The 16,298-nt window shown below is 40.6% G+C and overlaps 1 protein-coding gene across 3 annotated transcripts in view; it reads right to left on the bottom strand.

Annotated features, from left to right (window-relative positions):
• Positions 1 to 13,239, bottom strand: part of DTWD2 (DTW motif tRNA-uridine aminocarboxypropyltransferase 2) — a 542,198-nt gene extending 528,959 nt beyond the window's left edge. For 2 of the 3 annotated variants that reach the window (XR_015250695.1, XM_025924832.2), the window contains exon 1: positions 12,710 to 13,233. Coding sequence is in view for 2 of the 3 variants with exons in the window: in XM_025924832.2 (XP_025780617.1) it covers positions 12,710 to 12,927 (218 nt within the window). In the remaining variant the exon portion in view is untranslated. Of the gene's footprint in view, positions 1 to 12,709 lie in introns of all 3 variants that reach the window. The other variant, XM_086705715.1, reaches the window with a different exon arrangement.
• Between the last annotated feature and the right edge of the window lie 3,059 nt (positions 13,240 to 16,298).

Raw genomic sequence — 16,298 nt, 5'->3', positions numbered from 1 at the left:
GAACTGGAGAGTATTATGCTAAGTGAAATAAGTCAGGCAGAGAAAAACACATACCATATGTTTTCACTCATTTGTGGATCCTGAGAAACTCAACAGAAGACCATGGGAGAGGGGGAGGGGGAAAAAAGAAGTTACAGAGAGGGAAGGAGGCAAACCATAAGAGACTCTTAAATACTGAGAACAAACTGAGGGTTGATGGGGGTGGGGGAGGGGGAAAGTGGGTGATGGGCATTGAGGAGGGCACCTGTTGGGATGAGCACTGGGTGTTGTATGGAAACCAATTTGACAATAATTTATATATATAATAAAAAACAAAAATAAAAAGGACTTATAAGTACTTAAACCATAAAAAAAAGAGAATATAATAATACTGCAAGATAAAACACTGATTTTGATGCCCTAAGAGTTTGTCATCAATATAACATTTATTTGTAGCTGCAAAGTGAGTACTTTTGAAAGCCCAAGAATGACAAAATCTCTATCAAGAGGCAATTTATTTGTGGTGACCTATAGCTCAACACATGCAAAATTATTTACTTGTCCTTAATCTCTGAACCTAGAAAAAAGAGCTACTCTAACATAGAAAAAGCTAACTAAAAGTAAAATAGACCAATTTCATAAATAACAATTCTGATATTTCAGGGAAGAGGCAAAGAAAGAGGGAGAAAACGGGAAGAAGAGGGAAAGGGGATAAGGAGAAGAAAGTAGAAAGAAAAAGAAAGAAAAGAACAAGGAGGAAAAGGTCAAGAGGAAGAGTTTAATGCTAGCCACACACTTTTACGTTACAGGCACTATCATAAATACCTCCCCTTCATTTAATCTCAAAAAAACTGTCAAAGACAGGTAGTATTACTGTCCTAACTTACAGATGAAGAAAGCAAGGCTTAGAGAGGTTAAGTAGCTTTCTCAAGAAAGGAGAGCTGGGGCTAGAACTCAGTTCTGATTCCAAAACGCATACCATTGAAGCAATCCATTTTGTGGATTATGTATATGAGCATTTAACAATCAGTGAAAAGTTTTACCACGTAATTGTACCTCGCTTCCCTAGGCCTCAGAAGGCCTAATGCTAGCATTAAAACATTTGGTGGTAAATAAACCTGAGTCTGAAAGAGATGACCAAGAAGGAAGCCACAGACAGCTACTGGTGTCATGGAGAAAACAGAAGTCAAAAGAACAAACAATTCAAACTTAGGAGGCAGCAAAACTTATGGAAATGGGTCCTGGCAAGACAGTGCACTTGAGCTGGACAATGAAACAGTGTAGCATTTCAGAAAGAAGGGATGAGAGAAGAGCATTTGGTACAGAGGAAATAAGAGAACAAAGGCATAAAGCAGAACATGAAAAACACCTGTTCGAGGGACGCATTCCAGGTGGTTAGAAGAGAGGGTATGGGAAGGGTACGGTGGAGGAAGAGATGCAAAGGCTTTGGATGACACAATAGAGCCTCGACTCCACTGTGTACCTGAAATACAAGTATGGAAGGTCTTCAGGAAAGGAACAAAATGAGCAGACCCAGATGTTAAAAATCTAATGACCTCAGGGCACCTGGGTGGCTCAGTTGGTTAAGGGTCTGACTGTTCATTTCAGCTCAGGTCATGATCTCACTGTCTGCAAATTGAGCCCTGCATCAGGCTCTGTGCTGACAGTGCGTAGCGTGCTTGGGATTCTCTCTCTGCCCCTCCTCCTGGCTCACACACGTGCGCACACACACACCGTGTCTCTCAAAATAAATCAATAAACATTTTTTTTAATCTAATGACCTCTGTTTGAAACGGAACTGGAAAACAGTTTGGCGACTCCTCAGAAAGTCAAACACAGAACTACCATATGACCCAGCAATTCCATTCCTAGGTATATACCCAAAATTATTGGAACAAAAACAGATATTTGTGTGCCAAGGTTCACAGCAGCACTATTCACAATAGCCAAAAGGTAGAAACAAACCAAGTGTTCATCAACAAACCATTGTTATTTTAACAAATAAGGGAAAAAAAATGAATGATGGATAAACAAAAGTGGTATATACATATAATTTAGCCATAAAAAGGAAAGAAATTTTGATGTGCTACAACATGGAGAGAACTTGAAAACATTCTAAGTGAAATGTCAGACACAGAAGGATAAGTATTATATGTTACATGAAGAATCTAGAATAAGCAAATTCATAGAAATACAAAATAAAATAGAAGTTACCACTGGCTGGGCCGGGTGGGGGGAAGGTATGGGAAGTGATTATTTGATGGGTACGGAGTCAACATTGACGATGATGAAAAAAGTGTTGCATACAGATAGTAGTGATGGTTACAGAACATTACGAATGTATCAATGACACTGAGTTATACGGTTAAAAATAATTAAAATGAGGGGCGCCTGGGTGGCTCAGTCAGTTAAGCATCCAACGTCGGCTCAGGTCATGATCTCGCAATTTGTGAGTTCGAGCCCCATGTCAAGCTCTGTGCTGACGCTTCAGATTCTGTGTCTCCCCCCACCCCTGCTCATGCTCTGTCTCTCAATAATAAATAAACATTAAAATTTTTTTTTAGGGGCACCTGGGTGGCACAGTCGGTTAAGCGTCCGACTTCAACCAGGTCACGATCTCACGGTCCGTGAGTTCGAGCCCCACGTCGGGCTCTGGGCTGATGGCTCAGAGCCTGGAGCCTGTTTCCGATTCTGTGTCTCCCTCTCTCTCTGCCCCTCGCCCGTTCATGCTCTGTCTCTCTCTGTCCCAAAAATAAATAAACGTTGAAAAAAAAAAAAAAATTTTTTTTAAAAAAAAAAATTTTTTTTTTAAAAAGTTAAAATGGTAAGTATTATACATGTACATTTTAGCACAATTTAAAAAAAAAAAAGTAGCCTGCCAAGTAACACGTCTACATAGGCAAAGAGTCAGATATTTCTCCAAGAGGTTAACCCCTCTCGCCCTTTGCAAAGTCCAGAGACTCATTCTATAGCTTCATTTTTTTCCCCCAAGGAACTCTGGAAGACTTCTACTTACTTCATTTCACTGCTACCTTTTTTCCCACAGCCTTCTCATGAGGCTTCCAGTAGAGAAAGCCAAAAAAAAAAAGAGAGAGAGAGAGAGAGAGAGAGAGAGAGAGGAGAGAGACAGAAGCAAACAAATAAGTGAACAGGGGAAAACAAAATAAATTCCTAATCAGTAATATCTTCGAATTTGCCTTTCTGACTGAAAAATGAGGACCTACTGACAAATAAGAAACTGACCTTAGGCAGGTAAAGGATTCAAGAAATAAAAGCTCAATCTTAAAAAAGACATTAATTAAAAAGCTCTCATCCCAAAATAACTAAAAACAGCCAGGGAACAGGAAAAGAATCCACAGATTCAAAGACGACGAAGAAACAGCTCACTGGAAATATTTATTATATGCAGCAGGAAAACAAGAGTAGTCATACTGCTCGCTTCAATATAATCTTTTATTGTATGGTGTAGGAATAAAAGTATGAAAGCCCCTCACTAGTCACCTGACCCTGAGAGTCTATAAAAAGGAATAACTTTAAATCAAAGTTGTCTTATGTATTAAATTAAAATGCACAGGTAAAGCACTTTGTAACCTGTGAACCCTTTTTAAATGATACCAAATTTTCGACTAGACTACTTCTGAATATTTTTTCTCACTACATAAGCATGAACAGAATGATGAATTATTAATTTTGGGCAAATGTACTTTAAAAATTAATGTGCTTTGATGTTCTTTGAAGAAAACTTCTATCCATCAGAGGGTAATGATATAATTCTTATTTTTCTTGGGGAAAATAAATCAAACATTTAGAAAGCTCTAACGTGGTTTTTAAAATTGGTCACTCCTCTTTGGAGACTTAATTAAGATTAAGAAAAAAATTTCCCTCTTAACATATATCATCTTTGCTCAACTTTGAACATATGATTAGTTTGCACAGTAATTTGTAAATCAGTTAGCTTTCCACATATATTACAAATGAACTACTTCAAAGAATAAACATATTTTCTATACCAATAGGAAAGAACAAATTAACTTCATACTTTTCTCTTAGGAATATGATACTTTTGATATGAACAAAGAATTAAATTTTCAAATTATCTAATTTTTTACTCTAAAAATCATCATCAAGAATCTAGTTGATTTTAGGGACTCCTGGGTGGCTCAGTTGGTTAAGCATCTAACTTCGGCTCAGGTCATGATCTCACAGCTCGTGAGTTCAAGCCCCACGTTGGGCTCTGTGCTGACAGCTCAGAGACTGGAGCCTGCTTCAGACTCTGTGTATGTGTGTGTCTCTCTCTCTGCCCCTCCCCCATTCACACTCTGTCTCTGTCTATCTCTGTCTCTCTCTGTCTCTCTCTCTCTCTCAAGAATAAACATTAAAGGGGGCGCCTGGGTGGCTCAGTCGGTTGGGCGGCCGACTTCGGCTCAGGTCACGATCTCACACTCCGTGAGTTCGAGCCCCGCGTCGGGCTCTGTGCTGACAGCTCGGAGCCTGGAGCCTGTTTCAGATTCTGTGTCTCCCTCTCTCTGACCCTCCCCCATTCATGCTCTGTCTCTCTCTGTCTCAAAAATAAATGAACGTTAAAAAAAAAATTTAAAAAAAAAAAAAAAAAGAATAAACATTAAAGGATTCCTGGGTGGCTTAGTTGATTAGGCGACTGACTTCGGCTCAGGTCATGATCTCACAGTCCATGAGTTGAAGCCCTGCGTCGGGCTCTGTGCTGACAGCTCAGAGCCTGGAGCCTACTTGAGATTCTGTGTCTCCCCCTGCCTCTACCCCTCCCCTGCTCACACTCTGTGTCTCTCTGTCTCTCAATAATAAACATTAAAAAAATTTTTTAATTAAAAAAAATTTTTTTAATCTAGTTGATTTTAAATTTACCAAAATAGTTTGTTTTCTAAACCTAAGTGCTGATACCAATTCAATACTCTTAGTGTATTCTAAACTAATTCCCTTAGGAATCACCATTTTTCACTTGTACCTACCAAACTTGCAGTCTGATTCACCCCACTGCTTAAGCAGACCAGTCACAATAGTGTACATGAGACCCAGAATCAAAAAGCAAATCCCTACTAGTTAATAAAATAAATCAAGCAGGAATAGCTAAGGAGCTATGGTGCCCTGGACAGATCTCGCCCAACCCAAGGTCATGACCAATGCTCAGCTCAACCAATACTGCTCAGAAAGATACTCCCTGAACTGCTAGATCTTCGTATTCTCAAGGAAGCCAGAAATCTGGATTTTTGAGATAAACCATCTTGATTTTTAACTGTTAGAACTACTTTAAAAGCTGGTAAAATACCAGTTCAAAGCAAAACATCTGTTGGCTGCCAATGTGTGGCTCTTGCATTCTTCTTAAACACCTGCAGTCTCCCCTCCATCCCTCTCTCATGATTTTATCCCCACCACTTTTTTTCTCCAGAATATCCAAACCTAAAGAATAAGGAAAGGTTAAAAATTTCAATAAAGGAGCTAGATGTTGTTAAAAGGTATAAACTTGGAACTAGAAGATGAATTAAGTTCTACAAATCAAATACACAGTATAGTGATTAGAGTCAACAGTAATGTATGATATGCAGATCTCCCTCAACTTACAACAGGGTTACATTCTCATAAAACACATCAAAGCTGAAACTAACCTGAGTCAAAATGCATTTAACACATCCAACCTACCAAATACCATAGCTTAGCCAGGACAACCTTAAATGTGCTCAGAACACTTATCTACTGTTGGGCAAAATCATCTAACAAAGACTATTTTTAGTAATGTTGAATATCTCACATAATTTATGGATTACTGTACTGAAAGCGAAAGACAGAACGGCTATATGGGCACAGAATGGTTGCAAATGCATTGGTTGTTACTCTCAAGACCACACAGCTGATTGGGAGCTACAGCTCCCTGCTGCCATCCAGCATCATGAGAATATCGTACCACATATCATCAGACCAGGAAAAAGTAAAAATTAAGAATTCAAAGTACAGATTCTACTAAATGCGTATTGCTCCCACACCATTGTCAAGTTGAAAAATCCTATGTTGAACCATCATAAGTCAGGGACTATACTTCAAATTTTCTGAGACTAGATCTTAAAACTTCTTTTTTCTCACCAGAAAAAAAAAGATATAATAATTATGTAATCAAAGCTAACACTACCAGTGCTAATCATACTGCATTATATAAATGTATCAAATCTTACATAATGTTATGTCAATAATATCTCAATTTTAAAAAAAGGAGTTAGAGAATACTAAAGCACAGGCATCTTTTTACTAAGCTTAAAGTAAAAATACTTCAGTTTAAAGTTTTTTTAATGTTTTTATTTATATTTGAGAGAGACAGAGACAGACAGAGCACAAGTGGGGGAGGGGCAGAGGGGCAGAGAGACAGGGAGACAGAATCAGAGGCAGGCTCCAGGCTCTGAGCTGTCAGCACAGAGTCCAACACAGGGCTCAAACTCAACTGCCAGATCATGACCTGAGCCAAAGTCAGACGCTTAACCCACTGAGCCACCCAGGCACCTCTGAACATACTTCAATTTAAAAAATAAGAAAATCAGGCATGCCTGGCTGGCTTTGTCCATAGTGCATGAGACTTTAGTCCTCAGGGCCGTGAGTTTAAGCCTCACATTGGGTGTGAAGCCTACTCTAAAGATAAATAAATAAGGGGCACCTGGGTGGCTCAGTCAGTTAAGCATCTGACTCCTGGTTTCAGGTCAGGTCATGATCTCCCAGATTCATTAGATCGAGCCCCATGTGAGGTTCTGTGATGACAGCAAGGAGCTTGCTTGAGATTATCTCTTTCCCTCTCTCTCTGCTTCTCCCCCACTGACATTTAAAAATAAATAAATAATAAATAAATAAAAAGTATGAAAATCTTGCAGCCTTGGTGGCTCCACTTCAACTAGTGACTACACCTATTCTACCAACAAAATCATAAGGCTTCTTCAGCAAACAAAGAGCCAGGTCAAGTACTGGCTGAGCTCAGGAGCCAGATGGACTGGAGCAGAGACTGAATTCTGTTACCTAATTATTACTCCTTTCTCCTCATCATTTATCTTTAAATGTTACTGAATTATAAATAACCTACAGTGTTATACTGGCTTCAGGACTACAACATAATGATTCGACAATTCTACACATTACTAAGGGCTCACCACGATAAGTGTAGTCATATCTGTCACCGTGCAGTGTTATTAAAATGTTATTGACTATATATTTCAATATATGCTCCACTTTTCAACTCTATGGCTTATTTATTTTAAAACTGCAAGTCTGCACCTCTTAATCCCCTTCACCTAGTTCACCACCACCCACCTCTCACCTCCCCTCTGGCAACCACCAGTTTATTTTCCGTATTTAAGAGTCTGGGGGGTTTTTTGTTTGTCTCTTTGTCCATTTGGTTTTTTTTAGATTCCACATATAAGTGAAATCAGATGATATTTGTGTTTTTTTGTCTGATTTATTTCACCCTCTAGGTCCATGCATGTAGTTGCAAATGACAAGATCTCTCTTTTTTTGGCGGAGGAATATTCCATTTTACATATGTACAAAAAATATATCACGTTATAATATTACAAATAATACACACACACACATATGTATACACACATAACATATCCTTTATCCATTTATTTATAGATAGAACCTTGGGTTGTTTCCATATATTGGCTATTAAAAATAAAGCTGCAAAACACACAGGGGTGCATGTATCTTTTCAAATTAGAGTTTTCATTTCCTTTGGGTAAACACCCAGTAGTGGAATTAATGGATCATATGGTAGTTCTATTTTCAACTTTGTGAGGAACCTCCATACTGTTTTCTACAGTGGCTTCACCAATTTACATTGCCACCAGCATGCACAAGAGTCCCCTTTTCTCGACATCCTCATCAATACTTGTTATTTCTTGAATTTTTGATTCTAGCTATTCTGTTGGGTGTAAAGTGATATCTCATTGTGGTTTTTGATTCATATTTCCCCAATGATGGGTGATGTTGATCATCTTGTCATGTGTCTGTTGGCCAACTGTATGTCTTCTGTGGAAAAATATGTGTTTAGGTTCTCTGCCCATTTTTAATCCAATTATTTATTTTTTTGGTGTTGTACCTTCTCGTTATTTAAAAGCTAACAATATCACCAACTCTAGAATGCTGTTATGAGAAATAAATAAAATATCGCATGTAAAATACCTAGGCCTGACAGGTAACCTGCATGTGGTCAGTGTTCAAAAAATGTGTGCTAGGGGCACCTGGGTAGCTCAGTCTGTTAAGCATCTGACTCTTGATTTTGGCTCAGGTCATGATCTCACGGTCCTGTGGAGCCTGCTTAATATTCTCTTTCCCTCTGCCCCTCTACCCTGCTCATGCACACATATGGGCACTAAATACATACATACATACATACATACATACATACTAAATATACTGGTGTGGTATATTATAACCGTTATAATTTTTTACTTTTGGGGGAAGAAAGCACTGGAGAAAGAAAAATTTCTGCCTCAGGGCCTGTGTCACTCTGTGTGCATGCCCTTGCCACTGTTTCCCTCCCTCAGACAAATTAAAAAATACTGCATATTTTCACATTATTCCATTATTCTTAGGACCAATGATTTGCAAGTGGTTTCTAAGTCTTATCCTCAGACCCATGGCCTTATCTATAGAAGATGTAAAAGTATAATTAAGATGCCTAGCATCTTTACTAGAATGAGGCCTTAACTCTTCCCAGTCAAGACTTTTACCACCATATCACCAACTAGTTTGCATTTTTTTAATAAAATAGAATATAAATTATTACAGCTAAAAGCCACCTAATGAAGTTGAACTTGTGACAATCATCTAAATATAAAAATACTCCGGGGGCACCTGGGTGACGTCCAACTTCGGCTCAGGTCATGATTTCACAGCTGGTGTGTGCGGGCCCCACGTCGGGCTCTATGCTGACAACCTGGAGCCTGGAGCCTGCTTCGGATTCTGTCTCCCTTTCTCTCTGTCCCTCTGCCACTTGCACTCTGTCTCTCTCTCCCTCTTAAATATAAATAAACATTTAAAAAATTTAAAAATAGGGGCGCCTGGGTGGCGCAGTCGGTTAAGCGTCCGACTTCAGCCAGGTCACGATCTCGTGGTCCGTGAGTTCGAGCCCCACGTCGGGCTCTGGGCTGATGGCTCAGAGCCTGGAGCCTGTTTCCGATTCTGTGTCTCCGTCTCTCTCTGCCCCTCCCCCATTCATGCTCTGTCTCTCTCTGTCCCAAAAATAAATAAATGTTGAAAAAAAAAAATTAAAAAAAAAAAATATTGAAAAATAAAAAATACTCCAGCGCTTTGTTTGTTGGTTCCTAGTACATTCAGCACAATTTTTCTTAACCTCCCTAACTGCTTACCTGGTCCTTCCGAGAGCAACCACTGCTAATCTCTACAGGTTTGCCTCTTTCCACTCCCTCCTTTCCACCAAGCTGTCCATATACACTTTCTCTATACACTGTACTCCTGTACATCCTGTTCCCTCAAGAGGAACACACTCTTAATATGTATCCAGCAATAACAAATTAGTTTGGGATCTTTGAAAGAATATCCCATTCATGTTTCAGAGCACTTGTATTTCCAACTAGCAAGATTCTGCTGTGAAGTTAAACTGAGTTTGTACTTCCTGAATAAAACCAATTTTTGGAACTCCAAGACTATGACAATTACAGTAATACGTTTAGAGAAGTGAATACTGCTTAAAGTAAATGGCCAAATAATTGTGACTTGCTGATCAAATCTAAGAATGCATTTTGGTTTCAAGAACTATTATAAGCATAAATGTAGGTAAGTTCATCCAGGAAACTAGTATAACCCTAACAGCTTAATGAAATAAAATATAAAGAGCCATCAATTAGCTTATATTTTACTGATAACACCTAAATATTCTCCAGACTTCTAGAATGATAATCTAACCAATTAAAATTAGTTGAACAGGGCACGTGGGTGGCTCAGTCAGTTAAGTGTCTGACTTTGGCTCAGGTCGTGATCTCGCAGTTTGTGAGTTCAAGCACCGCATCAGAGTCTGTGCTGACAGCTCAGATCCTGGAGCCTGCTTTGGATTCTGTGTCTCCCTCTCTCTCTGCCCCTCCCCCTCCTGTGCTCATGTTCTGTCTCTCTGTCGCTCTCAAAACAGCAAACATTTTAAAAAGTGTAGAAAACTAATAATAATAAAATTAGTTAAACCAATTAAAATAAATAAAATGCATATTGTGCCAAAGGGGAGAAGAACTTTTAAACGGTACAAAATTTCAGTAGGAGAAGTAAAGTGCACGAATGTTGGAATGAATCATAATCCTAAAATATTAACTAAATGTAACTGGAAATAAACTAAAATCAGAGTCATTCTTATTTTCTAAAAAGCAGATTACGTTAGGGTGTAGGGATGGATGAAAAGGCAGAGCAAAGAAAATTTTAGGACAGTAAAAATACTCTATAGTATAATAGTGGATACATATTATTATGAAGTTTTCCAAAATCAAAATATGTACAACTCCAAGAGTGGACCCCAATGTAAAACTATGCACATTGAATTATGATGATGTTCATCCATTTTAACAAATGTACTGCTCTGGCAGGGGACGCTGCTAATGAGGGAAGATACCAGGGTGGAGGCAGAAGATAGGTCTCTACTCCTTCCACTCAATTTTGTTGTGAATCTAAGACTTCCCTAAAAAATAAAATCTATTAAGTGGAGCAGGGAGTGGACTGGAAAAACTTTAAATCTTCACTAAATGTAGGAGACTAATTTTCTTTAAAAAAAAAAAAAACTATAGCATTTATAATCAGCAGTTCTAAATAGAGCAAAAACTAGATGATAAAGCTAGCATGATAATTTAGCCTTGGGTTTATATTTGTAATAACTTGTCTTTTAGCATCCTAGTGACCCCTTTGCAGCACTGTTAAGTGTTATCTCCTAACACCTTTAGGGAGCTTGTTTAAATCAATTGTATTCGTACACCCCTTCCATTCAAACATGCAGTCCCTTCTAGACACAAATTATTCATCCTCCTCAAAAGTCTATATTGAATGTCTTACTCTCGATAGTACACTTAGGAGATATAAACAGATCCCTACACTCAAGATCCCTTCCTCTGGGGTCGTACAACCCAACCCTGGGAAAAGCCCAAAATGTCCAACATAAGATACTCCAAGCAATCAAGTAGTAAAGACATGAAACCAGTCTGGCCTTCTGTTCTCCTTCTTTGAATTCTTTTCTCTTCCCTGGATTCTTCTCATCTTTCAAATTTTAGTATAAATGCTATTTCCTCAGAAGTATTTCCTGATACCATCCTATTTTATGTCACAGCATCCCATTCCTTTGCTTCATTGTTTGTTTGCTTTTGCTTTTCTGTTCCATAATTACATATTTGGTTGCTGGTTTGTTATCTGTATCCAATAACAGACTGAACAACCCATGAGGGCACAGAATGCACCATATTACCAAGAATCTGCAAAGCATTCCATCAACACTGGTTAAATGAATGCATAGGTCTGGAGCTCAGGACAAAGGTCTGAGCTAGAAGTATTTGGGTATCGATCTTACCATGAAAACTGGTAAGATCACCTGCGGAAAATGTGTGGGGTTATAAGATAAGAGAATCGAGAATCAAGAGCTGAGGAAGCCCAACATTTAGATTTTCAGAAGAACAGGCAAAGACGACGAGGGCAGACAAAGCAGATAAACCACAGGGAAACCAAAGAAATAGTGTTTCAAGAAGTCAGCATTCAACTCCAGAATGCCGCCAAGAGATCTAGTATAAAAGTGAAGAGAAAAAGATACAGTGGATTTCATTTGAGGGAGATTACTGGTGACTTTAACGAGAGCCTTGTCAGGGCTGTGCAGGACGTGATGGCAAACTGCTGAGCTATTCATTCCCAGGTGAGGAAGCAGAGGCACTATCTAACCGTTAAGATTGTGGAAGGCAACAGAAAGACAGGTGATAGATGGAGACCTTCAGTAACCAAGCGAAAAGATCCTGAACACCCACAAGTTAAAGAGAATCGTGTATCTGGACAGCATGAAACGCAAACAAGCAGGGAAAGCAATCCTGACGGACACCACCACAATGAGGTATCACTGAAACAACTGGGCATACTGTGAGCATTCAGGGCTAGTTATCGTTACCTGTTTAATAAATTGTCTCTTCATTAGACTGTAAGTGCCCCAATCAGGGCAGAGACCATGTCTGTGTTCTCCGTGCCTGAATTCCCCAGATCTAGCACAGTGCCTGGCACACAACAGGTGCTCAATAAATGAATTCAGATTCAGAAAAAACAATCTTAACTATTCTCCTAGCCACCTTGACTGTCTCCTCTAATTACTTTTGCTTTTTTTACTGTGAGATGACTATGTCACTCGAGCAGGAAAGTGTTCATTACTGGAAGCATTACTGTCATTACCCCTTACTTCCCGTATCATACTCTTAAGTTTGTCAACAGCAGAACTCTCATCCCATGACACGTTCAGTGTCTTGCAGGAAGTAAGGCTAAACGCTCATGAACCTGAGTGAACGGCTTCTTACTACAAGGCTGTAACAGCAATTTCACAGAGTGATTCCAAGGTCACCAGCGGACACACGCGCGGAGATGCCAGAGGCAGCGCTCCCCTGGGTGGAGCCTGAGTAGCCGCCTTCCCGGCAGGGGGCGCTGCAGCCTCCCCCGAAAGCCGCCGCCGGCCACGGTCCCCGCCCCCCCGCTCTGCGGTCACCTGCAGCGGCTGCACTCGGGCCTCCGCTCGGCGGGCTCCACCGGCAGCTCCCACAGCGCGTCCGCACAGGCGTCGTCCGCCTCCACGCCCAGAAAAGCCGCCGCGGGCGCTGTGTTGCCCTCCGGCCCCTCCTCGTCGTCCGGCGTCTGAGACTTGGAGGGCCCACGCGGCCACGCGACGGGGTCCCCGAGTGTTCGCGCCTGTTTCTGCGGCTCCATGGCAGGCGCTCAGGTCCGGTTGTCACATTGAGTTCTCGCTGCCGCCGGGGGGCGCCACACTCTGGAGAAACCGCCTCGCGCCGCACGTCGTCACGCACGCAGGCCACGTACGGGGGGCGGGTCTCCGAAGCCCAGGCACGAGGTCCCGCCCCTCAGAGAAATCGGGCCGAACCTATTGGTCAGTGCTCAGTGAGCTCTTAGACCAGGAAGGGAAGTGCGTTTTGTCTTAGGAAGCAGGTGGGAATTAGGTACGCCTCTCCGGGACAGGAAAAAGGAAATCCCTCCGCAAACACCTAAGACTGCAAACCCATAATCACCCCTTTAAAAGTGAAAATTAAATAGAATTTTGCATTTCCCACCTTAGGATGGCAGTTTGGGAATTCAACTAGTTGAGTGCACACCACACTTGATACACACTGGATGTACTTGATAGCGAAAGGCCAAAAAAGGAGAGGTTGTACCGACTGACGGTTTCTCCGCTGGTCCGCTTCATCCAAATTTTTGCTCTAGAAGGGCAGGGCTCTGTGTCCTGTACATCTTGGTATTCCTCCTCGGCATCAAGCATACTATTTTGCACTAGACACCAAGTGTTCAATGAGGCTTTTAAGTTATCTGGGGCCCCTAAGATAGGAAACAGAGGGCTGAGATTTTCTCGATGAGGGGGGAAAAAAACCATAGAATGATAACTACCTTGCCCAAGTTATTTACAGCTTCTGAATAACAGTAATGTAGCCTGCAGTTTGTTAAAAGCAAAGATGAAGTCCACCATAGAATGAAAGCAGAAGTACTACTTGCCCAAAATGGGTGCTGATTTATTAAAATTTTATGTGACTTCTACCAGTATTCAACGTTTAAACAAAAAATTAGGGGCACCTGGGTGGCTCAGTCAGTTAAGCGTGGGTCTTTGCCTCAGGTCATGATCTCACAGTTAGTGGGTTCCGGCCTGCCTCCGGCTCTGTGTCACATCTCAGAGCCTGGAGCCTGCTTCAGATTCTGTGTCTGCCTCTCTCTCTGCCCCTTTCCCGCTTGCACTGTCTCTCTCTGTGTCTCTGTTTCTCTCTGTCTCTCTCTGTGTCTCAAAAACTAAACATTAAAAAAAGTTAAAAATTAAACTTAGTTTTCTCAGTTCTTCAAGTTTTGCAATCACAATTATTTGATTCTAGAGCTATGAAGGAATTAAATATAAAACAAAGTAGATTTACCACTAACAGTAATAGAGGAGTATTGTGTATTTCTTAGGGTGTTTATTTCAGTATGAGGTTTTCAGTCATCTTAAAACCAAGCTGATGAATGGAATACAGGGCTATTATATTTTTAATTATTCCGCATTCTTTCCCCCTGGAAACAGTACCTCTCATCTCTTTTTGGAGGGTTCTAAGGAGGAGAAGAAAGCTGACAGACTCACCTGGTGATGGATGTAGGAAGGGAGAAAGAACTGACACTTAATGCCATCCGAAATGGTGAGATAATGAAAACCCAGAGACTGTAGAAAGAGAGGTGAATCAGAAAATAATGAAATATTGGCTGCAGATTTAAGTTGGAAAACCAATTCTTTAACTGCCAAAACTAAATTCTTGTGTGACAACCTTTAGACAACTTTTCTCTGGTTTCAAGATGTGAAATGTTCTCTTAAGTCATTTAAAATTCCTCCCAGCTGTGAGATATGTGAGGGCAAATCAGTCCTGACAAGCCTACTTATATTTGGCTTTCCCTTTAACCCAATCAGATGTCTGGCTTTACCTTTCAAAGTAACCAAAATCCAGTCATTTACCTCTTGTATTACTTCTGCCCTGGTTCAAGCCCCCATCATCTCTTGCTTAGAATATTGTCATAGGTACATAAATGGTCTCTTGCTCCACCCTTGCTTCTCTATAAATCTGTTCTCCCAGAGGTTAACCAGAATCAAAGAAAACTCCCATGCAGCAGGGATGCAGCCACAGTTGGGAGAAAAGAGTCATTCAGCCCTCTGGAAAGCAAGAAATCGCCCAATATTCAAGTTTGTTAACCCTGGCCTTGAGAAGCCCAAGGATATGTACCACCTACCCAGCAGCTGCTACTTTATGTGAAGTTGCCCTCCTGGAATACACTCATGTCAGAATTAAGACCATCAGTGACCCAATATCTGGGAAATGCCTAGACACCAAGAAGGGGCGCAAAATTTCCTTTAAGCAACACTATCAATTTATGAGTGCAGGAATGTTGCAAGATAATCTATTAAAATGCTAATTTGTTTTGTTTATCTCCCAAATCCTAGGAGGTAACCTGTCTTCTTTGCCTCAGGAGAGTATGAATGGTAAAAACTGATTAGAGACATCACAATATCAGGCCACCGTGTGGGTGTATGTCTGTGTGCATGTATGTGTATGTGTGTGTTAGGGTGCCGATGGGTAAGTGCCCTTGGGTAAAAGCAAAAACTCCTATGGGAAAGATTTGTCCTAACTGGGAGTGGGACAGAAAGCAACCAAAGTCACATCCCCACTCCCACCACGTTCCCCAGAGATGATTTAACATCCAGATAGGACAAATGAGGGAATGATTTCATGTGCCTCTATAGAGGGGATGAACCGATTCCAGCCTTGTAAAGATCCTAATCCTACCACCAGAATCCACGGGACCAGATAGTCAAAGACAATGGCATCTGACTGTGGCAAATGATGACAGACGGTTCCAGGAGCCTCCCTGAGGTTTCAACACCTGGTTAGATCCTTGAGACCCTGAATGTCACTGGTAAGGAAAATGTCCTCAATAATGTCTGGGATTGAACACCCTGTCAGCTCAGCAGAATGAAGATTCAACATTGGATAAACTTTGATTTAAATGAAATAAAGATACAACATTTCTTGCTGTATTCACTTTCTACACGATGCTATCGTGTAATTTCTATCACAAATTTTGTGGCTTAAAACAACACACATGTATTATCTTATACTTGTGTGTTAGAAATCTGCCATAGATGTCATAGAGCTAAAATCTAAGTGGTGGCAGGCTGCATTCCTTTGGAAGCCCTAAAGAAGAATCCCTTTCTTTGCTCATCATTCAGGTTCTTGGCAGAATTCAGTTCCTTGTGGTTGTCATTTTCTTCCTGGCTATCAGCTGATGGCTGATAGAGGTCACTGATGTCCTTTGACTTGTAGGAGAAGCAAACTGTTACCTTTACTAAATCTCTTAGGGTTCTTTTTGGCCCTAGAATGAAATTGACATAAGACAGATCAATAGGAAAAAAGTGTAAGGGTTAAATTGTAGTGTAGGGCTAACCTGTAGCCTTAGGAAATAACAGATTAAGAGATAACAGCCTTGTTTTACCAATCAAGGGAACAAAAGTTCAAGGAAAATCAACTGGATTAGTGTTTGATTGGATTGGGGCAAGAGCA

Source organism: Puma concolor, chromosome A1 (genome assembly GCF_028749965.1).
Source record: "Puma concolor isolate L17-30 chromosome A1, mPumCon1.1.hap2, whole genome shotgun sequence".
Classification (NCBI taxonomy): domain Eukaryota; kingdom Metazoa; phylum Chordata; class Mammalia; order Carnivora; family Felidae; genus Puma; species Puma concolor.
This window is presented reverse-complemented; position numbering and strand designations above follow the sequence as displayed.